This window comes from Rhinopithecus roxellana, chromosome 12 (assembly GCF_007565055.1).
Source record: "Rhinopithecus roxellana isolate Shanxi Qingling chromosome 12, ASM756505v1, whole genome shotgun sequence".
NCBI classification, from domain to species: Eukaryota; Metazoa; Chordata; class Mammalia; order Primates; family Cercopithecidae; genus Rhinopithecus; species Rhinopithecus roxellana.
Genome location: NC_044560.1, coordinates 86,373,175 through 86,396,071, shown reverse-complemented (window position 1 = coordinate 86,396,071; position 22,897 = coordinate 86,373,175). Strand labels below are relative to the sequence as shown.

The 22,897-nt window shown below is 38.3% G+C and overlaps 1 protein-coding gene across 9 annotated transcripts in view; it reads right to left on the bottom strand.

The window, feature by feature from the left end:
- Positions 1-22,897, bottom strand: part of ZMYM4 (zinc finger MYM-type containing 4) — a 165,569-nt gene that overhangs the window by 13,974 nt on the left and 128,698 nt on the right. For all 9 annotated transcript variants that reach the window (XM_030912657.1, XM_030912652.1, XM_030912653.1 and 6 more), the window contains 15 exons: positions 22,390-22,505; positions 20,994-21,269; positions 20,671-20,821; positions 19,205-19,377; positions 18,233-18,383; positions 16,376-16,516; positions 16,046-16,083; positions 14,958-15,102; positions 11,378-11,496; positions 10,502-10,673; positions 9,581-9,634; positions 8,998-9,177; positions 8,490-8,584; positions 2,421-2,592; positions 2,157-2,252 (listed from right to left, as the gene is read on the bottom strand). In XM_030912657.1, coding sequence (XP_030768517.1) covers positions 2,157-2,252; positions 2,421-2,592; positions 8,490-8,584; positions 8,998-9,177; positions 9,581-9,634; positions 10,502-10,673; positions 11,378-11,496; positions 14,958-15,102; positions 16,046-16,083; positions 16,376-16,516; positions 18,233-18,383; positions 19,205-19,377; positions 20,671-20,821; positions 20,994-21,269; positions 22,390-22,505 — 2,079 coding nt within the window. The remainder of the gene's footprint in view (positions 1-2,156; positions 2,253-2,420; positions 2,593-8,489; positions 8,585-8,997; positions 9,178-9,580; positions 9,635-10,501; positions 10,674-11,377; positions 11,497-14,957; positions 15,103-16,045; positions 16,084-16,375; positions 16,517-18,232; positions 18,384-19,204; positions 19,378-20,670; positions 20,822-20,993; positions 21,270-22,389; positions 22,506-22,897) is intronic.

Sequence of the window (22,897 nt, the reverse complement as noted above, 5' to 3'; positions counted from 1 at the left end):
CAAAGTATAATCCACAAAACACTAGTCTTATGTGAGAGTTGGAGAACACTGGGTTTCTAAGATTTGATATTCAGAAAACACAAGACACTATATTTGTCTCTGAAGAATTCACAGTGCTTAATGGCACATTAAAGGCTCTGAGTATATCTGCAAAAAAGAAAGCTATTCAACTTTCTCTTTTTTTTTTTTTTTGAGATGGAGTTTCGCTTTTACTGCCCAGGCTGGAGTGCAATGGCACAATCTCGGCTCACTGCAACTCCACCTGCTGGGTTCAAGTGATTCTCCTACCTCAGCCTCCCGAGTAGCTGGGAGTCAGGCATGCGCCACCACGCCCAGCCAATTTTGTATTTTTAGTAGAGACGGGGTTTCTCCATGTTGGTCAGGCTGGTCTCAAACTCCTGACCTCTGGTGATCCACTCGCCTCGGCCTCCCAAAGTGCTGGGATTACAGGTGTGAGCCACTGCGCCCGACCAGCTGTTTAACTTTCTTCAGCTCATATTTATTTGAATATAGAACACCTCAAATAATGAATAACACCCTCTTGCCTTTGGAAATGCTGGAATACAGTATTCCCTTTGCTAGGTCACAGGCTGAAAAGGTTTAGGGGACGTAGGTGTATAGACAAGGCAAGACAGGCAGGTGAGGGCAGATCGTGATCAGCCTCATTTCTCATATTAAGACTCTGCAGACAATGAGCTGAATAAATTTTGAGCAGGTGAGTTATTCAATTTGATCTGTAGAGGTCCTACTACAAGATGTTGATCCACATTGTGGGGCCAAGACTAAAACACCCTTTGTAGTCATTGCTCTTCTGCATTTAGATAAGATTACATACACATGGCTCCTGTGAGTTGGTTTTAGTTAAAGCGAGTGGTATTTCAGGAGCGCACAGACCATGTTTGACTTTTTCACCCTAGTTCCTAGCTTCATACCTGCTATGTAAGAGATATTCGGTAAGTATTTTCTCAGCGAAAGAGTGGTAGAAATGGGTTGCCATCCCCTGTAACAACTGCATTTAGGCTTAGTAGTCTAAAGCAGTATTGCCTCTCCATTTGTACTACCACCCTCCCCTGGCTTTTTTTGTTTTATTTTTATGTTTTTTAGAGACAGGGTCTTGCTCTGACGCTCAGGCTGGAGTGCAATGGTGCAATCGTAGCTCCCTGCAGCCTCAGAACTTTTGGGCTTAAGAGATCCTCCTGCTTCAGCCTCCTACAGTGCTGGGATTGTAAGTATGAGCCACTGCACCCAGCAGGTTGCTCTTTTAACTTAAAACATACTACTAGGTGGTTAATGGCCTAGTAAATCTCCACAACAGGAGTGTATTTACATAGCCTTGGAGAGACAAATTATACTTGATCTAAAGGAACTCAACAAGTTAGTCACTGCCCACAGCAGCAACTAAGTGTTCCAATAAGGACAGTTACATGTGCCCCAAAACCAACAGGGTAGACTAGAGTGAAGCCAAGAGTGCATACAATCACCTAGGTTTAACACAGAAAGAAGGTACAGTTGGAAAGTGGAATAAAATCAAGTTACATGGATATATTCATCCATTCTGCCCCATCTCATTCCATAAAGATTGTACAAGTATCTTACATAAAACACAAATTAAAAGCAAAAGATAAAGTGAAACAAAAATTTAGAATAGGGTGTCAAAAGTAGTGAAAAATGAAAACTAATGTGGGCCTTAAAATTATATACTATTGATTTATTTGAAATGTTCATGTAATCCCAAATTTCCTGGCAGCTGAAGCGAAACACACAAACATTGCCAGTTATATAGATCTCACTGTAAGGGAAAATTCCTACATTAGAAGCAAGACTTTTCCAGGTATTTTTCTTTTAAAACAAAAAACAAAACAAAAAAAAAACAATACTGGGCTCCACATGGATTGCTATACAGACGCAGGGCTCAAGAAGATGTATTTTGAGGCACTTGCACAGTGTCAAAAATGAAACAAAATGCCTTATATTTGCATAATAAGCTCAGGATCAGAAGACATAACCTTACCCTTATAACAACCTCCTTAAAATGGGTTAAGATTAATTTCTCTAAAACTCCAAATTTTAAATAATTTTAAATATTCAACTTACAAATTTAAATCGGCAATAATCATATAAATAATTCATACCAAATGGAGAGAAACACGTTTTACCTCTACAGCCTGGTTCTGAGGATTCTTGAGAGAGTGCATGGTCTTGAGTACTTCCTAAGGGGTCAGAACGTGGGCTTGATGAGGCCTGTTCAACCCCTGACAAGGAGAGAAACAAAAGAAAAGTTTAAAAACAAATGTGGAAAAAATTAAGTAAAGCCCAAACCAGTTTTATAGGGCTTCTGACCTAAAATGTATCCCTTTTCAGTAGCTTATCTGTCTATTTCCCCTACCTAAATCAAGACACAATTCATGCTGTGCACTTACCTCCACATTTTAGATCCCCCTGCTCTTCCTTGGCATTTTTCCACTGAACCCAGTTCTTCCAAGCATTTACCCCATACATGTACTTCAGTGTCATCCCGGATACTGAGCAGCCTTGAAAGGCTCCTTGAATAAGACTCCTGGGCTCCACAGCCACTATAGACTTCTTCCGTCCCTGTAAGAATTCCAAAAATTTACAGAACATAAAATTAAGTTTTGGATTTTTAAGAGTCAGGGATCTCAAAGCTGGAAAGGGTACACATTTGTAGAATATAGAATTTAGTTTTATATCCTAAAGATTCTGGCTAGGCACGGTGGCTCATGCCTGTAATCCCAGCTCTTGGGGAGGCCGAGGTGGGCGGATCACGAGATCAGGAGATCCAGACCATCCTGGCTAACATGGTGAAACCCCATCTCTACTAAAAATACAAAAAATCAGCCAGGCGTGGTTGCGGGCGCCTGTAGTCCCAGGTACTCAGGAGGCTGAGGCAAGAGAATGGCGTGAACCTGGGAGGTGGAGGTTGCAGTGAGCCAAGATCACATCACTGCACTCCAGCCTGGGCAACAGAGTGAGACTCCGTCTCAAAAAAAAAAAGGAAAAAAAAAAAAGAATCAGAGTTCTTAGAGCAAAAAAGGGCTTTAGAGATTATTTAATCCAATCCATATGAGGAAGAAGAAAGAAAAAGTTTAAATGTAGATGAGCACACTGTAATAGTCACTAACATTTGGGTATTTTCTATGTTCCAGATATAGACTCACCTAATGAGGCATGAATCACTATTATTACCACTCAGGTCTATTTAATGAAACATGTAAACAGATCATATTCTGTGCTATAAAACAAGCCTCAACAAATTATCTAACTATAATGAAATTAAAATAGAAACCAATGATGCACTGATGTCCAAAAAAATCCTCCAAAATCATAAATTAAACAGCTCTATGGGTCAAAGAAGAAAGGACACATGCAATCACAAAACATTTTGAACTTAAAGAAAAATGAAAATAAAATTTACCAAAATTTCTGTGATGGAACTAAAACAGTACTTAAAGGGACATTTGTAGTATTAAAATGTTTCAATAAGAAAATTTTTTAAAAGTCTATAATCCATAACCTAAGCTTCTATATTAAGAAACTAGAAAAGGAAGGCCAAGTGCAATGGCCCATACCTGTAACGCCAGCACTCTGGGAGGCCTAAGTGGGCAGACTGAGCCCAGGAGTTCAAGATTAGCCTGGGCAACATGGCAAGACCCCGTCTCTACAAAAAATTTAAAAATTAGCCAGACATGGTGGCACACATCTGTAGTCCCAGCTACCTGGGAGTCTGAGGTGGAAGGATCACCTAAGCCCGGGAGGTTGAGGCTGCAGTGAAGCATGATTATGCCACTGCACTCCAGCCTGGGTAACTGAGTGGAGACCCTATCTAAAAACAAACAAACAAAAAACCAGAAAAGGAAACCCAAATTAAAACCCAAGCTGAGTGCAGTGGCTCACGCCTATAATCCCAACACTTTGGGAGGCTGAGGCAGATGGATCACTTGTGACCCTCATGCCAATAAATTAAACAACTTAGATGAAATGGACAAACTTCTTGAAAGATTAATTAAGCTTACTCTAGAAGAAACAGATAACCTAAACATAGAAACAGCATTTATAGCTTATAACCTTCCCACAAAAACTCCATTCCCAGATGGATTAAATTCCATCAAAGTGAAATTCTATCAGAGTTAAAGAAATTATACAAATTGTACTTCAGAAAATAGACGAAAAAGAAACGTTAACTAATTTTATAATGTCATCATTACCCTGATACCAAAACCAGGTCATAAAGTACAGATAAATATCTGTCTTGAACAGGAACACTTAAAACCTTCACAGAACCAGCCGCAGCGGCTCACGCCTGTAATCCTAGCACTTTGGGAGGGCGAGGTGCATGGATCACTTGAGACCAGGAGTTCAAGACCAGCTGGCCAACATGGTGACACACCATCTCTACTAAAAATACAAAAATTATCCAGGCATGGTGGTGGGCCTGCTACTTGGGAGGCTGAGGCAGGAGAACTGCTTGAACCCAGGAGGTGGAGGTTGCAGTGAGCCAAGATCACGCCATTGCACTCCATCCTGGGTGACAGCTCAAGACTCCATCTCAAAACAAAACAATAACAACAAAAAACCTTCACAGAATATTAGCAAACCAAATCCAGCAACACAGAAAAATAATAAATACAGAAAAAAGTAGGGTTTATCCCAGAAATGGAAGGTTAATCATTCAAGAAAAATCAATGTATTTCACCATTGTAACAGACTTAAAAAAAGGAAAACCAGATAATCACCTCAAAAGATGCAAGAAATCCATCTGAGGAAGTTCAATACCCAATCATGATTTTAAAAACTTCCAGCAAATTAGGAGGAGAAGGGAACTTCCTCAATCTGATAGAAATCACCTATGAGAAACCTATAGGTAACATCATACTTACTGTTGCAAGACTTTTTTCACCGTAAGATTAGGAATAAGGCAAAAAGGTCTGCTCTCACTACTAATATTCAACATTGTACTGAAGATACTAGCTAGTTCAGTAAAACAAGAAAAAGAAGGAAAGAAAACGCATTCAGATTACAAAGGAAAAAGTAAAACTGTCTTTATTCACAGATAAAATGATTGTCTAAGTAGAAAATCCTAACGATTTTAGTTGAGCAAAGTTACAGGACACAAAGTAAATACATGAAAATTACCTATATTTCTTTTTTTATTTCTAAGATAAATATCGTAGAAGAAAAAATTATCTATATTTCTACATACTAGTAAGGAACACGAAAAATGAAATCGTTTTTCTTTTTTTTGAGACAGGGTCTCGCTGTCGCCCAGAATACAGTGCAGTGGCACGATCAGGGCTTACTGCAGCCTCGACCCCCTAGGCTCAAGCAATTCTCCCAGGTTAGCCCTCCAAGTAGGTGGGACCACCAGCATGTGTCACCATGCCCAGCTAATTTTTAAAATTTTTAGTAGAGATGGGGTCTCACTATATTGCCCAGACTGGTCTCAAACTCCTGAGCTCAAGCAATACTTCTGCCTTAGCCTCCCAAAGTACTCGGATTACAGGTGTGATCACTGTGCTCAGTGAAAAATGAAATTTAAAAATAATACTATTTACAACAGCATCAAAATATCTTAAATACTTATGAGAGAAACTTAACAGAATATAAGGAGACTTGTAATGGAGGACTATGCCATGTTTCCAGATTAGAAGAATCGAAAGTACTAAGACGTCAATTTTCTCTCTCTGGATTCAGGACAGCCCCAACTGAAATTCTAGCAGGCATTTTTTTTTTTTTTAAAGAAATTGACAAGTTGATTCTAAAATGTATATGGACATAAAAATGACAATTTTAAGAAGAACAAAGCTGGAGCATTTACACTCTTAAGTTCCAGACTCGCTGTAAAATCACAGTAGTCAGGACAGTTGGCACTTTTATAAAAATAGACATGTAAGTCAACAGAACAGAATAGAGAGTTTCAGAAACAGACTGACACATACATATATGATTGACTTTTCACAGAGTTGCCAATGTAATTCAATGGGGAATGAATAGTCTTTTTCAAGGGCAGTGCTGGAACAACTGGATGTCCATATGCAAAAAATGAACCTTGACCCTTGCCACAACTCATACATAAAAATTACCTCAAAATAGATCACAAACATAAAAGTTAAAACTATAAAACTTCTAGAAGAAAATGTAAGAGAATGTGTTAGTTACTATGAGTTAGGCAAACTTTTTTTTTTTTTTTTTTTTTTTGAGACAGAGTCTCGCTCTGCCCCCAGGCTGGAGTGCAGCGGCCGGATCTCAGCTCACTGCAAGCTCTGCGTCCCGGGTTCACGCCATTCTCCTGCCTCAGCCTCCCGAGTAGCTGGGACTACAGGCGCCCGCCACCTCGCCCAGCTAATTATTTTGTATTTTTAGTAGAGACAGGGTTTCACCGTGGTAGCCAGGATGGTTTCGATCTCCTGACCTCGTGATTCGCCCGTCTCGGCCTCCCAAAGTGCTGGGATTACAGGCTTGAGCCACCGCGCCCGGCCGAGTTAGGCAAACATTTTTAGATGAGGTATTAAAAAGCACGATCCATAAAATAACAAATTGATAAAAGGGACTTCCTCAAAATCAAAATCTGCTACTCATCATTAAGAAAATAAAAAAGGAAGCAACAAAATAGGACCAAACTCTGATTTGATAAAGAAATTATGTCCACAGTAAAGAACACTGGCCGGGCGCGGTGGCTCAAGCCTGTAATCCCAGCACTTTGGGAGGCCGAGACGGGTGGATCACGAGGTCAGGAGATCGAGACCATCCTGGCTAACACCGTGAAACCCCGTCTCTACTAAAAAATACATGGTGGTGGGCGCCTGTAGTCCCAGCTACTCGGGAGGGTGAGGCAGGAGAATGGCGTAAACCCCGGAGGCGGAGCTTGCAGTGAGCTGAGATCCGGCCACTGCACTCCAGCCTGGGCGACAGAGCGAGACTCCGTCTCAAAAAAAAAAACACTTACAACTCAGCAAGATGACAACCAACCCAATAAAAAAAATGAAAAAAAAAATGTGCAAAAACTGTGAATAAACACTTTACCAAAGAAGACACATGAATGGCAAATACATATATTGAAAGATTCTCAACATCATTAATCATTAGGGAAAAACAAATTAAAACCATAATGAGGTACCACTATACATTGACTAGAATGGCTAAAATTTAAAATCAACAATACCAAGTGTTAGCAAAATCATGGAGCAGATGGAACTCTCTCATACATTGCTGGTGGGACTGCAAAATGGTACATCTCCTTTGGAAAACAGTCTGGCAGCTTTCTTATAAAGTTAAAAATACACACAGCATAAAACCTAGCAATCTCATTCCTAGATCTTTTTCCTCAAGAGAAATGAAAACATATGTTCACACAAAGATTGATACTAAGATGTTCATAACATTTTGAGTAAGTTTTATTCAAAATAGCCCCAATCTGGAAACAACCCAAATTTTTATCACCTGTTAAACAGCTGAACAAATTGTAGTTTGTCCATATAATGAACTACTACTCAGAAAAAAAAAGGAATCAACTACCGGGACATGAAATAACATGGATGAATCTCAAAAACATTATGCTAAGTAAAAGAACTTAAACACAGAAGACTACATATTATAGGATTCCATTCACGTGAAATTTCAGAAAAGGTAAAGCAGTGGCATTGTGCATCAATCTGTACAGCAGATTGGTGGTTGTTAGCAGCCAGAGGGGCCGACTGCAAAAGGTCATAGTGGAACTGCTTGCTAAGTGGAATTGTTCATGATTGTGGTGGTAATTTTAAAAATAAAGCTATTATTCTTTCAACTTTGTATAGGAAAGTCCTGTCAATGTGAAAAACAGCCATGTGAACTTCACCATTTTACTATACTACAAAAACAGTGAACTACTCAGTATTTTTTATTTTTATTTTTTGAGACGGACTCTCGCTCTGTCACCCAGGCTGAAGTGTAGTGGCCCAATCTTGACTCACTGCAAGCTCCACCTCCCGGGTTCAGGCCATTCTCCTGTCTCAGCCTCCTGAGTAGCTGGGACTACAGGCACCAGCCACCACGCCTGGCTAATTTTTTGTATTTTTAGTAGAGACGGAATTTCACCATGTTAGCCAGGATGGTCTCGATCTCCTGACCTTGTGATCTGCCCGACTTGGCCTCCCAAAGTACTCAGTATTATAACATGTAAAAAGAGCTAAATTTAGAGGCTATTCAAAAAGATAAACGCACACAAAAGAATTATAAAAAGCTTTTTAAAGTAAACAAAGCAATACAAAAGAAAACCCTTAACTACAGAAACAAAAAAAAAGTTCCTACTGAAAGAAATGTAAATAAAATACATGGTTCTTGAATTCAAAAACCAAAAGTATAAAATTACCAGGCTGCAAAATAACATATGGAACTACCTGACCCTGGCTGCTACAGAGTTTTGAAAGCAGCAGGAACTAAATAATGCTTGTAGAATGAAGGAAAGAAAAGTCTAGAAAAGTTAAGCTGCAGCTTACTCTTCGTCTGGGTTGGGGGAAGCCATCTCTGTGTCGTCGTCTCGTTCGGGAACGTGCCTGGATTCCCTGTCCTTTATTAAGTGGGTCAAAGGATTCTATAATAATCAGCAGAAAGCACAACGTGAGGTAAATAACTCACAAATTTAAATAAAGACTTAGACTAGGAAAGAAATATCAGGTAATCATCACTATCATTAGTTTGTGATAAAATAAGAATTCCACTTAGAGACTTAAACCAAGGATATAGTGCATAAATGAAAACTTCATTAGCAATTAAGAAAACCTCTTACATGGCTACTACGGGAAAGGTTAAAAAAAATTTTAACCAAATTAAGGTACAAATTAACACCTACAAAGCCAGGGTCTATTTGTGCTCTAGATTATGACCTCTTAACACATTACACTGTTATTATCAATAACAATTGGCACTGCTTAATAGTGTCAATTCAGAGTTGTACCAATCTTCTAAAATAAAAAGTTTTCAATGGACAGGTTACTGTACACAAACCTGATGGAAAATCTGCTTCCAGGTCCTGTTCAGTTTCCCCTTTTGAGAACTGCTTCAATTCTGAATCAGCCTCTTGCACAGCATTTGACTTTAAGGCATAGTGATTCAGCTCTTCCTCCCAGCTATGTGGAGTAGATACTGCCTCTGATTCAAGATCACCACTGTATGTACTTCCTTGGTCTGAAATATATAGATAACAAACAAGCCCTCAAAATAAAATAATAGCCTCATCTTGACATGCTCGGAAAACTTCCTGAACCCTTAAATACCAAAAAATTAGATATGGTTGATGGACAATTATACAATCAAGAATGAAGTAACTTGTTCATCAGTCTCAAAGAACTGGATTCATATTTTTGGTAGGCACTTGAAAGCCTTATCTCAATTAATTTTTAAAACAAACATTTGAGGTGGCTTTTATTATTCCCACTACAAATTAATACACTTCATAGACATCTGATACCCCCCTTACAAATAGTTAAAATTACAAATATGAAATCCAAGTGTACTAATATTTTATAGGTTTCTATTACTAACAGAGGGTAGTATTTCTAAAAATCAAACCATATTTTCAACTACAAACCTTTTTCAAATATCTTGGTGTCTAGAAAGAGTTCCTGTTCAGAAGTTTGAGACTCTAAAGAAAAAGAAAAGCACATAAATAATTTATATGTATAGACAACAAATTATATCTCAAATGAAATGACTGCACTATATACATCAATCATACTACAGAGTTCTAAGTAAACAGATTTCATATGCAGAAAGAATAATTCATTAACAAAATTAGACATTAGGGATAAATGCAGTTAAACAGATTACCACTGTTAATGGGGATTCTGGTTAGTATCATGTGCTTTGGAGTCAAATGTATCTGGATTCAAGTTCTGGTTCCGCCACTTCGGGACTGCACAACCAAGGCAAGTCTAACATCCTACTTTCCACATCAGAAATGTGAGGTACATAGTACCCCCTCCCCACCCCATAAGGTTGTCGTGAAGACTGAATGGGTCAAGGCACACGATGCACTGAGCACAATGCCTAGAGTATGGCAAGCACACAAAATGCTAACTATTGTTTTTATCATGATTCCACACTAGTAGTATGAGATCTATCTATCAGTTATTTTGAGCCAAATGGTTTTCCATCCTAAGGTTCTATTTACCCTCTACCAGCATGCTGGTTATTATCTAACAGGAATTCTTATGTGGGGACCATGGCTTCAATTAGAGAGATAATATTGGCAAATAATCATGAAATCTTGATTTCTAAGTTATTTTTCTGGAATTATGACTAAAAACTATTGAATACCAATACTTGGTTTTCTTTCATAAAAACAGTAAGAGCTTTCAGAAGCAATAAAAAGTGTAATCAACCCCACAGGCTTGGTATTCACAGACAATAAAGGTTTTAGAAACACCCTGACTGTCTTAAAGTTGCTTGAGTCACCTGAAAATGTATAAAACGTGTTTTTTCTTTCTTTGCTTTTAAAGATTATACCAACCTCCCTGAGACAGAGTCTTCTCCTTCTCTTCATCTTCTGCAATCATTTCTGCCATCTCAAGGAGATCAGCTTCAAATGGATGTGTGGGAAGCTTTTCCTTAATGTCTTCAATACTCTCTGTAACTTTATCTTCACTATCCATTGAAGATGGAATAAGCATAGGGACGGGCATCTGAAAGACCAAGGATAGACTGAAGGCTTTCTTAGGCAACAGGTTTGTAGTCAAAACCTGATTTGTGAGATGATTTAGGTATTAAAATAGTAACAAATTTAAAATATATTCATTGCTAATGATTAAAATAGTCCTGCTAGTTTGCTTTTATAAGACTAGAGCCATTTAAATAAAATTTCGATAAGTGCTTTGGACACTCAACCAATTATGTCTCTGAATTCTCTGAAAGAATAATTCTATAACACACTTGCATTTTGTTTTTGTTGTTTTTGCTTGTATTTCTCACAATTTTCTCATAACTGTTTCCTTTAAGGACTCAGTACCTGGGAAAAATAAATTTGTAATTAAAAAATATATTTTTCTTTAATCAAAAATGAGAATTATGTAAATCACAGTATTCTTTTCACCCTTGCTAGAATCCAGGATTTCAACATACACCATTTCTGATCTTTTTCTATTTGAGTGGTCTCATTGTGCATGTAACTGTTTTAAAAAGCTACATCATAACCTTTTCTGAGAAGGGTGGGTACAAATAAAAGCAGTCATTTATATAATCCATGTTAAGTAATAATGGTAATATGATAACAGCCAATCAGAAGCAGATATATTTTACCAACAAATGAAAACTTTCTTCACAGAATTATACAATTTTAATTGAGGAAAATGCATGCTAAATTAGCTTTAATCTCTAAATGATTACTCACTGGAACTGGAATTCCAAATGGGACTGGAGCATATTGAGTATAAAGATGAAGAGGTATGGGAACAAACACTGGTACGGGAACTGGCACCACAATAATCTGAGGCTGACTTGGAGTGTCTTCTAACAATAACAACAACAAAATCACAAAAAGCAAACAAGGTTAGAAATATTTTAATAAGATTTCAAAATAAAAAAGCTTATGGAGGTTTATAGTTCAAAATAAGAGTGACCTGCGACACTATAGGAGTTCTTACAAAGGAGAAATAACTAAAGTAGCCACAAAAAAAAAAAATCTTGAGTACAGCACTGACAAAAAGTGGGTAACAAATATCAGTGATGTGAGGAGCAAATGAATGCAGGATATAATTTAGATGGATAAATCGAAAGGACTGAAACAGGGATCCTAGAATATAGGCATGGAAAACCGCTTGCTAAAGAGGAGGCTGAATAGGGAGGGGCCATTTCACTCATGCTATAATGCACACATTTCAAAATCATTTGTAGTAGATAGTGGGGAGATACTGAAGATTTTTTTTAACACAGAGTAGTGACAAAAATGACATCAAAAAGATTAATTTGGCAACAATTCCAGCACTGAATAAAAATATATCAACAGTTAAAATAGGAGTCAATTATAGTATGTAGAGCTAAGATGACGGGAGACTACTCTAGGTTATGATACCTCCAAAAAAGAATAAATATATATAGCAGATGTTCTAAGTATTAAAAGGATGAAACAGAACTTGGAAAAAAACTTGGAGAAAGTAACAAGACAGAGGATTTATTCCATTATTTACCCAGATGGTCCCCAACTTAACGATGATTCGATACTGGATTTTTCAATTTTTCAATTTTTTGATGGTGCAAAAACAAGTATATACCATACTTCTGTATAGCACTGAATAAAGTACATGGTATTCAAAACTTTATTATAAAATAAGCTTTGTGTTAAATGATTTTGCCCAACTGTAGGCTAATGTAAGAGTTCTCGGCATGTTTAAAATAGTCTAGGCCTAGTTACGATGTTCTGGAGGTTGGGCATATTAAACGCATTTTTGACTGATGATTTTTTTTAACATATGATGGGTACAACATTATAAGTCAAGGAACATATAGAATCCTTTCTATGTGTCAGAGAATATGGTAGATAAGTGTAAAATCATTAATCTAGGAGAAAGGTAATGCTAGGGACAGAAAGAGAAAAGCTAACAATTTGACTACAGTTAGAAGTGGGAAAATAATATGGCACAAATTTTTTTTTTTTTTTAACAGATGGGGGTCCCACCATGTTGCCCAGGCTGATCTTGAACTCCTGGGCTCAAGTGATCCTCTCGCCTCAGCTGTCCAAAGTGCTGGGAGTATAGGCATGAGGCACCACACTTGGCCAATAAACTTTACATAATACAGCGGACATTAAAAAATTGTTACTTAATTTAGAAACATCTGATAACCAAACTACATAATACTAAATAAACTGCTATTGATTAAAAAAAAAAAAAAAAGAACTAAATCATTTATAGCCTTGCTATTTTGGTGTGTTCCACAGACCAGAAGCACTGAACTCTACCTGGGAGCTTATATGAAATGCAAAATCTCAGGCCTCACTGAATAAGAATCTACTTATAAAATTCCTGGATAATTCATGTGCATACTAATCTTTGAGAAGTAATGGCTGACAGGATGGCCCTGCGGCTCTAGAAATCAAGAATCTCTTTCTAGTATAAAAATTCTGGGACTTTAAAAAAATGTTTAGTAGAGGCCGGGCACGGTGGCTCATGTCTGTAATCCCAGCACTTTGGGAGGCCGAGGCGGGCAGATCACCAGGTCAGCAGATCGAGACCATCCTGGCTAACACAGTGAAACCCCGTCTCTATTAAAAATACAAAAAGATTAGCTGGGCGTGGTGGCGGGCGCCTGTAGTCCCAGCTACTCAGGAGGCTGAGGCAGGAAAATGGCATGAACCTGAGAGGCGGAGCTTGCAGTGAGCTGAGATCGTGCCACTGCACTCTGCAGCCTGGGCGACAGAGCCAGACCCCATCTCAAAAAAAAAATTTTTAGTAGAGATGGTCTCGCTACGTTGCCTGTGCTAGTCTTCAACTCTTGGGTTCAAGTGATCCTCCCGCCTCAGCCTCCCAAACTGCTGGGATTATAGGTGTGAGCCACCACAATAGGCCAAAATTCCAGGACTTTTTGATGGTAGCACAAGGAGCTACAAAGATCTATTCCTTAGTGAAACAAGCAAAGAGGGTGAAAACTATTTAAAAACAGACATTTAAATTCTTGGGAAATTGTCCTAAAGGCATATACCAAATGAAGAAACATTTATTCAAGAAAATCTGTTTAAAATTTGGTAAGAACAGTGAGAGTCTGACATTTCAGCCATCACAGGTTTTATCACGCCAGTTCAACTCAGCTCAGCTTGACAGAAACTCCACTCTGGGTAGCTGTGGCCAATAAAAATGGCCTTCCCTCCCCTCAGCTTCCACTGTATCTCATCAAGAAGGGTAGGCCACAAGCATTTCTCATCCCCGCCAACTGAAAGCTGAAGAGGCTAAATTTCTGGTGAGTACGGGCAAGAGGTCAGGGGCTTCCCTTCACCCAGTTTCCATCCAGTGGATGGAGGCTCTACCCTAGGAAAAGCAGGCCAAGAACACTGGGATCCTGATCACCCTCACCCCAGCTCACTTGTAGGACAGAAGTTTCCTGCCAGAAGAGGCAAGCCAAGAAGGCCAGAGACTACCACCCTGCCCAGCATCCACAGAGGTGGCTCAGAGATTCTGCCTGGGTTGGTGGGGTGGGGGACAATTCATTAAAAACAAACAAACAAACAAACAAACAGCTCTGAAGTTCTCTCAAAAGGAACTGACTTCATTTGAAACAGTGTGGAGTAGCCAAAAGAGACTATGGAGTAGTTCAAACCTGAGGTCACACTGGAAAACAACAGCACCTCCTAGAAGCCTGTCCATATAATTCCAAACCTTAAGCTCATTCTATAATATAACATTGTCATTAATAAGAGAATTAAATGACTTGCTCATAGTATGGTATCACTGATTAACTTCCTTCTCTTTGACTCAACTTGTTAAGCCTCAGATGAGGAAAATACCTAACTCACAGGGATGCTGTGAGAACTAAACTGGGCAATGTATACAAACAACCAAACACATCACCTAGGAAATAGCAGGTATGCAATGTAAGTAAATCCTACATTTCTTTCCCTTAAAAAATTAATAAACAGGCCGGGCGCGGTGGCTCAAGCCTGTAATCCCAGCACTTTGGGAGGCCGAGACGGGCGGATCACGAGGTCAGGAGATCGAGACCATCCTGGCTAACACGGTGAAACCCCGTCTCTACTAAAAACTACAAAAAACTAGCCGGGCGAGGTGGCGGGCGCCTGTAGTCCCAGCTACCCGGGAGGCTGAGGCAGGAGAATGGCGGGAACCCGGGAGGCGGAGCTTGCAGTGAGCTGAGATCTGGCCACAGCACTCCAGCCTGGGTGACAGAGCAAGACTCCATCTCAAAATAAAAAAAAAAAAAAAAAAAAAAAAAATTAATAAACAAAGAAAGACCAAGGAACATACCTGTCTGGCATTCTTTGTTTTGGGTATGTGGTTTGCAAGAGGTGGCTTTAGTCTGTGTGATGGGTTTGCATAATAAAGCTTTGTTCTTCAAAAGCCTTGGAGGTTGGGAAGGTGGCAGTTTCAGGGCATCTGTTTGAGTACTTGCCTAGTAAAACAAAAACAAATTAGAAACCAAAAACATTTTTTAAAATATCGTTGTAATTACAAGAAATATTATAATTTTAAAACAAATGCCATATTGGAATTACATGGAGGACATAGCAAGTAAATATTCAACCAAATGTATGAGAAATACAATACTCCTAAAACATTAATAGTAATCAAGGAATGTTTTAATAACTATATATTACTCTGCATGTCTCTAATCACAATTTCTATTTACTAAGAAAAATGCTATTTCTATTGTAACACACTGTTGATCAATAACAATGTTGGCTAAGTTTAAAATGATAATTCTTACTTCCTAATTAAGACACAGGGGACTTAGATTCAAGATAACTTGGATAACTAGAAATAATAGAATCACTTATGATCATTTAAGTAACTTGAATAAAGACAATGTGAAAGTTATCCCAGAAACCTGGAGAAACACTTGAGAAATGCCACTGTTCCAGTCTTAAGCTTTTCTCATTATTTATTTTCTTCTTTTAAGAGACAAAGCAGAAAATATTAATGGGTTAAAAAAAAGTTTTTTTTGTTTTTTTTTTTTGTTTTTTTTTTTTTTACAGTATAATCTGTACTGGGTTGGGGGGAGGATAAGCTACATTTTATAAATATTTTATTTATAATCTGAGTACATCACAAAACATCCAAAAGTCTTTCATGCCTAAATCCTGTACAATGTACTTCAGTTTTGTGTAATTAAAAAAAAAACTTTCAGTAACTACATAGCCAGCATTCAAACATATTAAAGTACATAAAAGATCTATTTAAATAGCCAGAAAATCCTATTCCTGAACAAAGATTAAATGAGCTAATGAAATCTATTTCATATAATAAATAAAGGTGGGCAAATTAGCTCACACATATTTATATTGTACAAAAATGAAAAATACAGTGACAATACCAATAAAAGTAATAAAACTTACATCACCAATGATTTTCGCTGTTACTGTTGGAACTGCACCTTGATATAAATTAAAACATAAATTTAGGATCTTTACAATTGTTTTAACATTAGCATTAAAAGTTGATTATCAGTACATAAACACAAACCCTCATATGAAGAACATGTGTTAATTTAATTCAACGGAAGAAACTAGCAATTCTAAGGTATGAGATATGAAATTTGTGCAGCGAGCTACCATTCCTATAATGAACATGTCAAATGTATGAAAATAATCCCTGATGAAAGGAAGTTAGAGGACCACTGCATTCAACCTAAATAGGCTAGATAAATGCTTTCCAATCAAGCCTACCTTGTAAGACACTGTTAGAATTCACTGTGGGCTGAGCAGCAGGGGCACTTGCCAATGATACTACATTGGCTATAACTGGAGTCGAATCTTTTCTCAGAGATGGGGGTCCTGCTGAAGCAGCTTGAACCATGGAAATACTTGCTGATTAAAATAAACAAAAATAAGGAAACCTCATGTGATTTATATGTACTTACACAGAAACTATTGCAAGGAAGTTAAACAATGTTTTCAGGTTTGAGTAATTTCTGTTGGAGCAAAGTCACTGTAGGATTAACTGGGTTTTGGTTTTCTCTTTTTTTTTTTTTTGGAGACAGAGTCTTGCTCTGCCACCCAGGCTGGAGTGCAGTGGCGTGATCTCAGCTCACTGTGACCTCTGCCTCCCGGGTTCAAGCAATTCTCCTGCCTCAGCCTCCCAAGCAGCTGGGACTACAGGTGTGTACCACCACGCACAGCTAATTTTTTGTATTTTAGTAGAGATAGAGTTTTCACCATGTTGGCCAGGATGGTCTCGAACTCCTGACCTTGTGATCCGCCTGCCTCAGCCTCCCAAAGTGCTGTGATTACAGGCGTGAGCCACCGTGCCCTGGTTTTCTATTTTTTAATTAGTAAAACTTGAAAGTTTTCTATTTACTTTATCTTTACATGAAAATGCAACAAATAGTCTAACTTAAAAACCAACAATGCAAATCCCCAAACACACAATACCAATGAAGATCACAGGTTAGGTTTAATGGACAATTAAGCCTAATGTTTTTCTTAAATCTTGCCTTTATATAGAAAGAATTTTTTTTTAAGTTTTGGAGTAGGCTCTTATAGATTTTGCTTTTATTTGTAAGGAGACTATACTTAAATACTTAAAATTCTTCTCACTTTCAGGATGATACTAGTGTTGTTTGTTTTTAAATAATAAATTTTCTGAGATAAAATGGCCTAACTATGCACACAGTGTGTAGTCCTGATAAGTTAAGTAACTCCTGATACAATAAGTAAGCAACAAAGAGGAAGGGGCACCAGGTCAGGGAGAACAATGAGTAATTACTCTGAGAGACTGCCTCCTACAGGTAGCCCCAGGAGCACGGCTTCATTCTGTAAGTAGCCCCCTACAGCAGGACCTTGTAAAACCTCCCTCAAGCCCCTGCCTCTTTGCAGACTTCCCCTTCTCTGCTGTGCTGCTCACTGAAACCTTGCAACATATTTTCACACTTTCTCTAATAAATCTGCCTTTACCTATGACTGTCTTGGTAAATTCCTTTACAGCCCCGTGACACTGGCCCCAACTAGTCACACCCATGACATGACATAGAGATTTATTTTATTTTAATTTTTTAGAGGCAGGGTCTCACTCTATCATCCAGCTGGGATTGCAGTGTTGTGGTCACAGCTCACCGCACCCTTGAACTCCTGGCCTCAAGCCGTTCTCCCACCTCAGCATTCCAAAGGCGGTGGGACTACAGGCATGAACCATCACACCTGGCCTGCATATGATATATTTAAAAGGTCATGTGATTTCGACTTTATGTCTTTTGTTATAAGTAGTCTCAAAGGATTTTTTAAGGAAGCCAGTTATACTCAATTACAAACCATTAACTGTTATCCTTTCCCATAAACTTCAGTTCTTACAGAGTTTATTTGATTCAATATTCTCAAAGAAACCTATTTAATAAAAAACTCATTTTACTTAGCTTTAATCTAAGGTGTTCAACAAAAAAAAAAACTAAATGTTAATGATACTGAATACAAGGAAACTGAGGTTTCATGAAATTAATGACAACTGTTTACACAGTTCCTGATCTGTAAAAGAACAGTAGTTTCTAGTATTGACCAAAGACTCCATTCAGTACTTAAGGTTAATTTTACCTGCATTATTTTGTGAAGGCGGGTCACATACACTTTGCTGATTACAGAACATCAAGATACAAAGCAGGTTACAGAAATGTTTCATTTCCCCGCGCCATTTCAAGGACTCACTGAGTTTACCCTGTCGCTTACAAGCATCACATTTGGCCATCTAAAAAAAAAGAAGGTAGTCAAGGAGTAAGAAACAAATTATCTGCAGTCTGACAGGACAAAAATAGGACACACATAACAAGTGAGGAAATTAACTTAGAATTTAGATCAAAAATTAAAGTTTGCCTTTATCAATTATTTTATACCTTTTGTTTCTTTGAGATGGAGTCTCGCGGCTGGAGTGCAGTGGCGCGATCTCTGCTCACTGCAAGCTCCGCCTCCCAGGTTCACGCCATTCTCCTGCCTCAGCCTCCCCAGTAGCTGGGACTACAGGCGCCCGCCACCACGCCCAGCTAATTTTTGTGTGTTTTTAGTACAGACAGGGTTTCACCATGTTAGCCAGGATGGTCTCAATCTCCTGACCTCGTGATCTGCCCACCTCGGCCTCCCAAAGTGCTGGGATTACAGGCGTGAGCCACCGCGCCCGGCTAATTTTATACTAATTTTTTAAAAAAAACATGTAACGTACAGATTTCACACTACAGCAATTAAAAAACAAAGTGAAATAAAAATAAGGTCTATCTTCCTCAGACTTCAGAAGACAAATTCACTTTATTTAAATAATAAATGAATAAAACTATAAGTTTAAATGTTTTAATGTCTTAAGACTGATATGTCTCCTACAGGAAATTAAAAACAAAAGAAATAAAACTTCAATAACATTAAAGTCTTTCTAAATCTTATATTAATTGCTAGAAGGCATAAAACATTTAATACTTTAAAGTTTTAAATAATTAAATTGTCCTTTATACGACACAAAATTTAAAAAGGGAATAATTTATGCCCTAGCTTGAAAAACACAGGAATGTGAATTCTATTTACCTGATAGAACAAAACTGTATATTTGGACATGCATTCTTCACAACAGAACTCTTCCACTTTCCCTCCTAAATTATTCTGTACCAATTTGGGAGATGTCTGTAAACAATAACTGCACATTTTACAGTGATTTCCCCAGCGTTTTGCCAAGTCATGTTTATAAAGCAATTTGCAACCTAAAAATCAGGAAAGATAAAATTAAATTAGGTAGAAATATTAGTTTTCTGCATCTTTAAATGGTCTAGGACAGGCCGGGTGCAGTGGCTCACACCCGTAATCCCAACACTTTGGGAGGCTGGCGGGAGGATTGCTTGAGCCCAGCAGTTTGAGACCAGCCTGGGCAACATGGCAAGACCCCATCTCAAATAAAAACAAAAACAACAAAAAAAGAAAAATAAGTGGCCTAGGACAAAATGTTCACACTTGGGTCCTGACCAGTTCACAGATCAAGAGATCAACGTAGAGTATCTATACTAGTTTTTGTTTTGTTTTGTTTTTGTTTTTGTTTTAAATTATATAAGACAGGATAGGACAGAAGAGAAAGCATTAAACTGCATTGGTTTTATTTCATGAAACTTTTGGGGCCAGGCGTAGTGACTCCCACCTGTAATCCCAGCACTCTGGGAGGCCAAGGTGGGTGGATCACCTGAGGTCAGGAGTTCCAGATCAGCCTGGCCAACATGGTGAAGCCCCATCTCCACTAAAAATACAAAAATCATTCAGGTGTGGTGGTGGGTGCCTGTAATCCCAGCTACTCAGGAGGCTGAGGCAAGAGAATCGCTTGAACCCAGGAGGCAGAGGTTGCAGTGAGCCAAGATCGCTCCATGGCATTCCAGCCTGGGTGACAGAGCAAGACTCTGTCTCAAAAAACGAAATTTTTATTTAGGTATGTGAAAATATACTGGGTCACAGTGTAAATGCATTTCTTCTTTTGTGTTATCAAAAGGGTTGAAAGCCCTTGCTCTAGAAGGCTAACTTAATACTGCTTTAGAGTAAAATAAAACATTATAAACATACAGAATAGTTATTTAAATAAGGAAAACAATCTTCCACATGTTAATTTGCATATTCAAACCATTTATATTCAGAAAAATAATGGCTGTTTAAAACAATAAAAGTATAAACTTAGAATATTACCATAATTTAAGGCATTCCATTTAGAAATAAGTACAAGAACTAGAATATCTTTGAGGTCCCCATGAACCTAATAATGGGGAACCTAAGGATGTTAAATGTTCTTCACATCACATTCTTCTGCATTATACTTTGCAAATCTTTCACTTCATTTTAACATCTACATAATATAAGAAAACTGATCAAGAAAGAATGAACTAAGTGTAAATGAATCGGAAAGGCATTTACGTTATACATAAATAATAAAACAGATTAACCCTAGAGTGAAAGCTTAAATCATCAACTGCTTTTAAAACAACCAACATGCTCAGTAGGTAAGATAATCTTGTCTTTACCTTCACTACAGAATGACTTGTCAGCACCTGAGAACCGAACAGTCTCCTTTACAATTTTCTCAATTTTACAATATTCACACATTGCCATTACATTATTTACTTTCTTATATTCATCAGAACAATTCTTGCCACAGAACTGAAACATTTTGCCCTGCAAAGAAATAATCATTAAGTACTAATTAAACATTTGGTTTGTCTTATGGAACTCCGCATCTCCCTTACTTTCAAAACAAATGGTGTAATTTTGGGAGATGCAAAGTTAAAAATAATTTTACAAATAGACCCATGTATACTCAAAATCTTATGAACATGCTATACTTTACCTTATAGTCAAGAAGTTCTGGTTTTGTGGCAAAAAGACGGTTACAGTGTTGACATTTGAGTTTCACAACACTTCGTGCAAACCCAACATGCTGGGACTGGGCAGCAAGACGCTGAAGACCAGCTGCAGCAGAGCTACTGATGGAGGTGGGAGAAACAGCAGACGTGCTACCTCCTCCAGCTGACACTGTGGAACCTGTGGGGATGCTTACAATTACTTGGCCCTGAGACAAGGGCACTACTGAAGAATTCATTCCAGTTGGTTTGTTGAATAAATTCTGGAAAAACAAAACAACGAAAAGGATCAATTTAATCTTTGTTAAAACAAAGAAGTATCGCGTGCCTACATATGCCAAGCACAGTTCTAGGCATGTAAGGTACATGTTAACAGGCAACGTTCCTGCCTCTGAGCAGCTTATAACGGAATGGGGGGAGTCTCATTTATGATGAAAAAATAAAATAATTTAACTAATAATCTTCCTTAAAAATAATATCCTCCCAATAGATAATATGGGTGATAAAAATACCATTCAATTTTATAGAAGGCAGTTAAATGAAACTCCAAATACAGAATGAACTACAAATCCAAGTTTAATAGGAATGACATAGAAACTTACACAATCCAGGCCCTAGCAAACACCTAATAAATGTGTATTACTATAGTAGGTGATAGGTTTGAATTTGTGTACCTGACCAAATCTCATGTCCAATCGTAATCCCCAATGCTGGGGGAGGAGCCTGGCAGGAAGCGACTGGATCATAGGGGTGGATTTCTCCCCTGCTGTTCTGTTGATAGTGAGTTCTCAGGAAATCCGGTTGTTTAAAAGTGTAGCACCTCCCCCCTTCTCTCTTTCCACTTGATCTCATCATGTAAGATGTGCCTGCTGCCCCTTCGCCTTCCGCCATAATTCAAAGTTTCCTGGCCGGGCGCGGGGGCTCACGCCTGTAATCCCAGCACTTTGGGAGGCCAAGGCGGGTGGATCACGAGATCAGCAGATCGAGACCATCCTGGCTAACACGGTTAAACCCCGTCTCTACTAAAAATCAAAAAAAAATAGCCGGGTGTGGTGGCGGGCACCTGTAGTCCCAGCTACTCGGGAGGCTGAGGGAGGAGAATGGTGTGAACCCAGGAAGCGGAGCTTGCAGTGAGTCGAGATCGCGCCACTGCGCTCCAGCCTGGGCGACAGAGCGAGACTCCGTCTCAAAAAAAAAAAAAAAGAAAGTTTCCTGAGGCCTCTCCAGTCATGCTACCTGTACAGCCTGTGGAACTGTGAGCCAATTAAACCTCTTTCTTTATAAATTACCCAGTCTAGGGTATTTCTTTAGAGCAGTGCAAGAACAGACTCATGCAGTAGGTGACTCACTGACTGAAGAAGAGGAAGGTTCCTGAAGCCATACCTGGAAAGCTACCACACAGCTGTAGCTGCAGAAGTTGCGTATACTTCCATCTGACATGGCTAGGTGATACTGAGGAATTGCTGAGGTTTTACAACTGTTACACTGAACTTGTACACCTTAGCAAATCAAAAAAAAAAAAAAAAAAAAAAAAACAATGAGTAATATGTACAAATGTACACAAAGGTATGAGAAATTAAATAATATACAATAAAAGAAAATTCAAGGGCCAGGGTAAGTTGTACGAACTGAAACTAAATCACGTCACATATAGGCAAAAACTAACCTAATACTGAAAATGTTTCTTTCCAATTTAAATTAGGCAAAGTCTACCCTGAACCTACCAAATAAATGAAACTTCAAAGAAATCAGGTGTGGATAAAGAAATATATTAAAGAAGCCATATGAAATTATTTTGGTAAGGGGGAAATGCATAAATAGGCATGCAAGTAAATAAATAAGCAATCAAGGTAACCGGTGATATTTTATAACAAATATCTGAAATATGTTA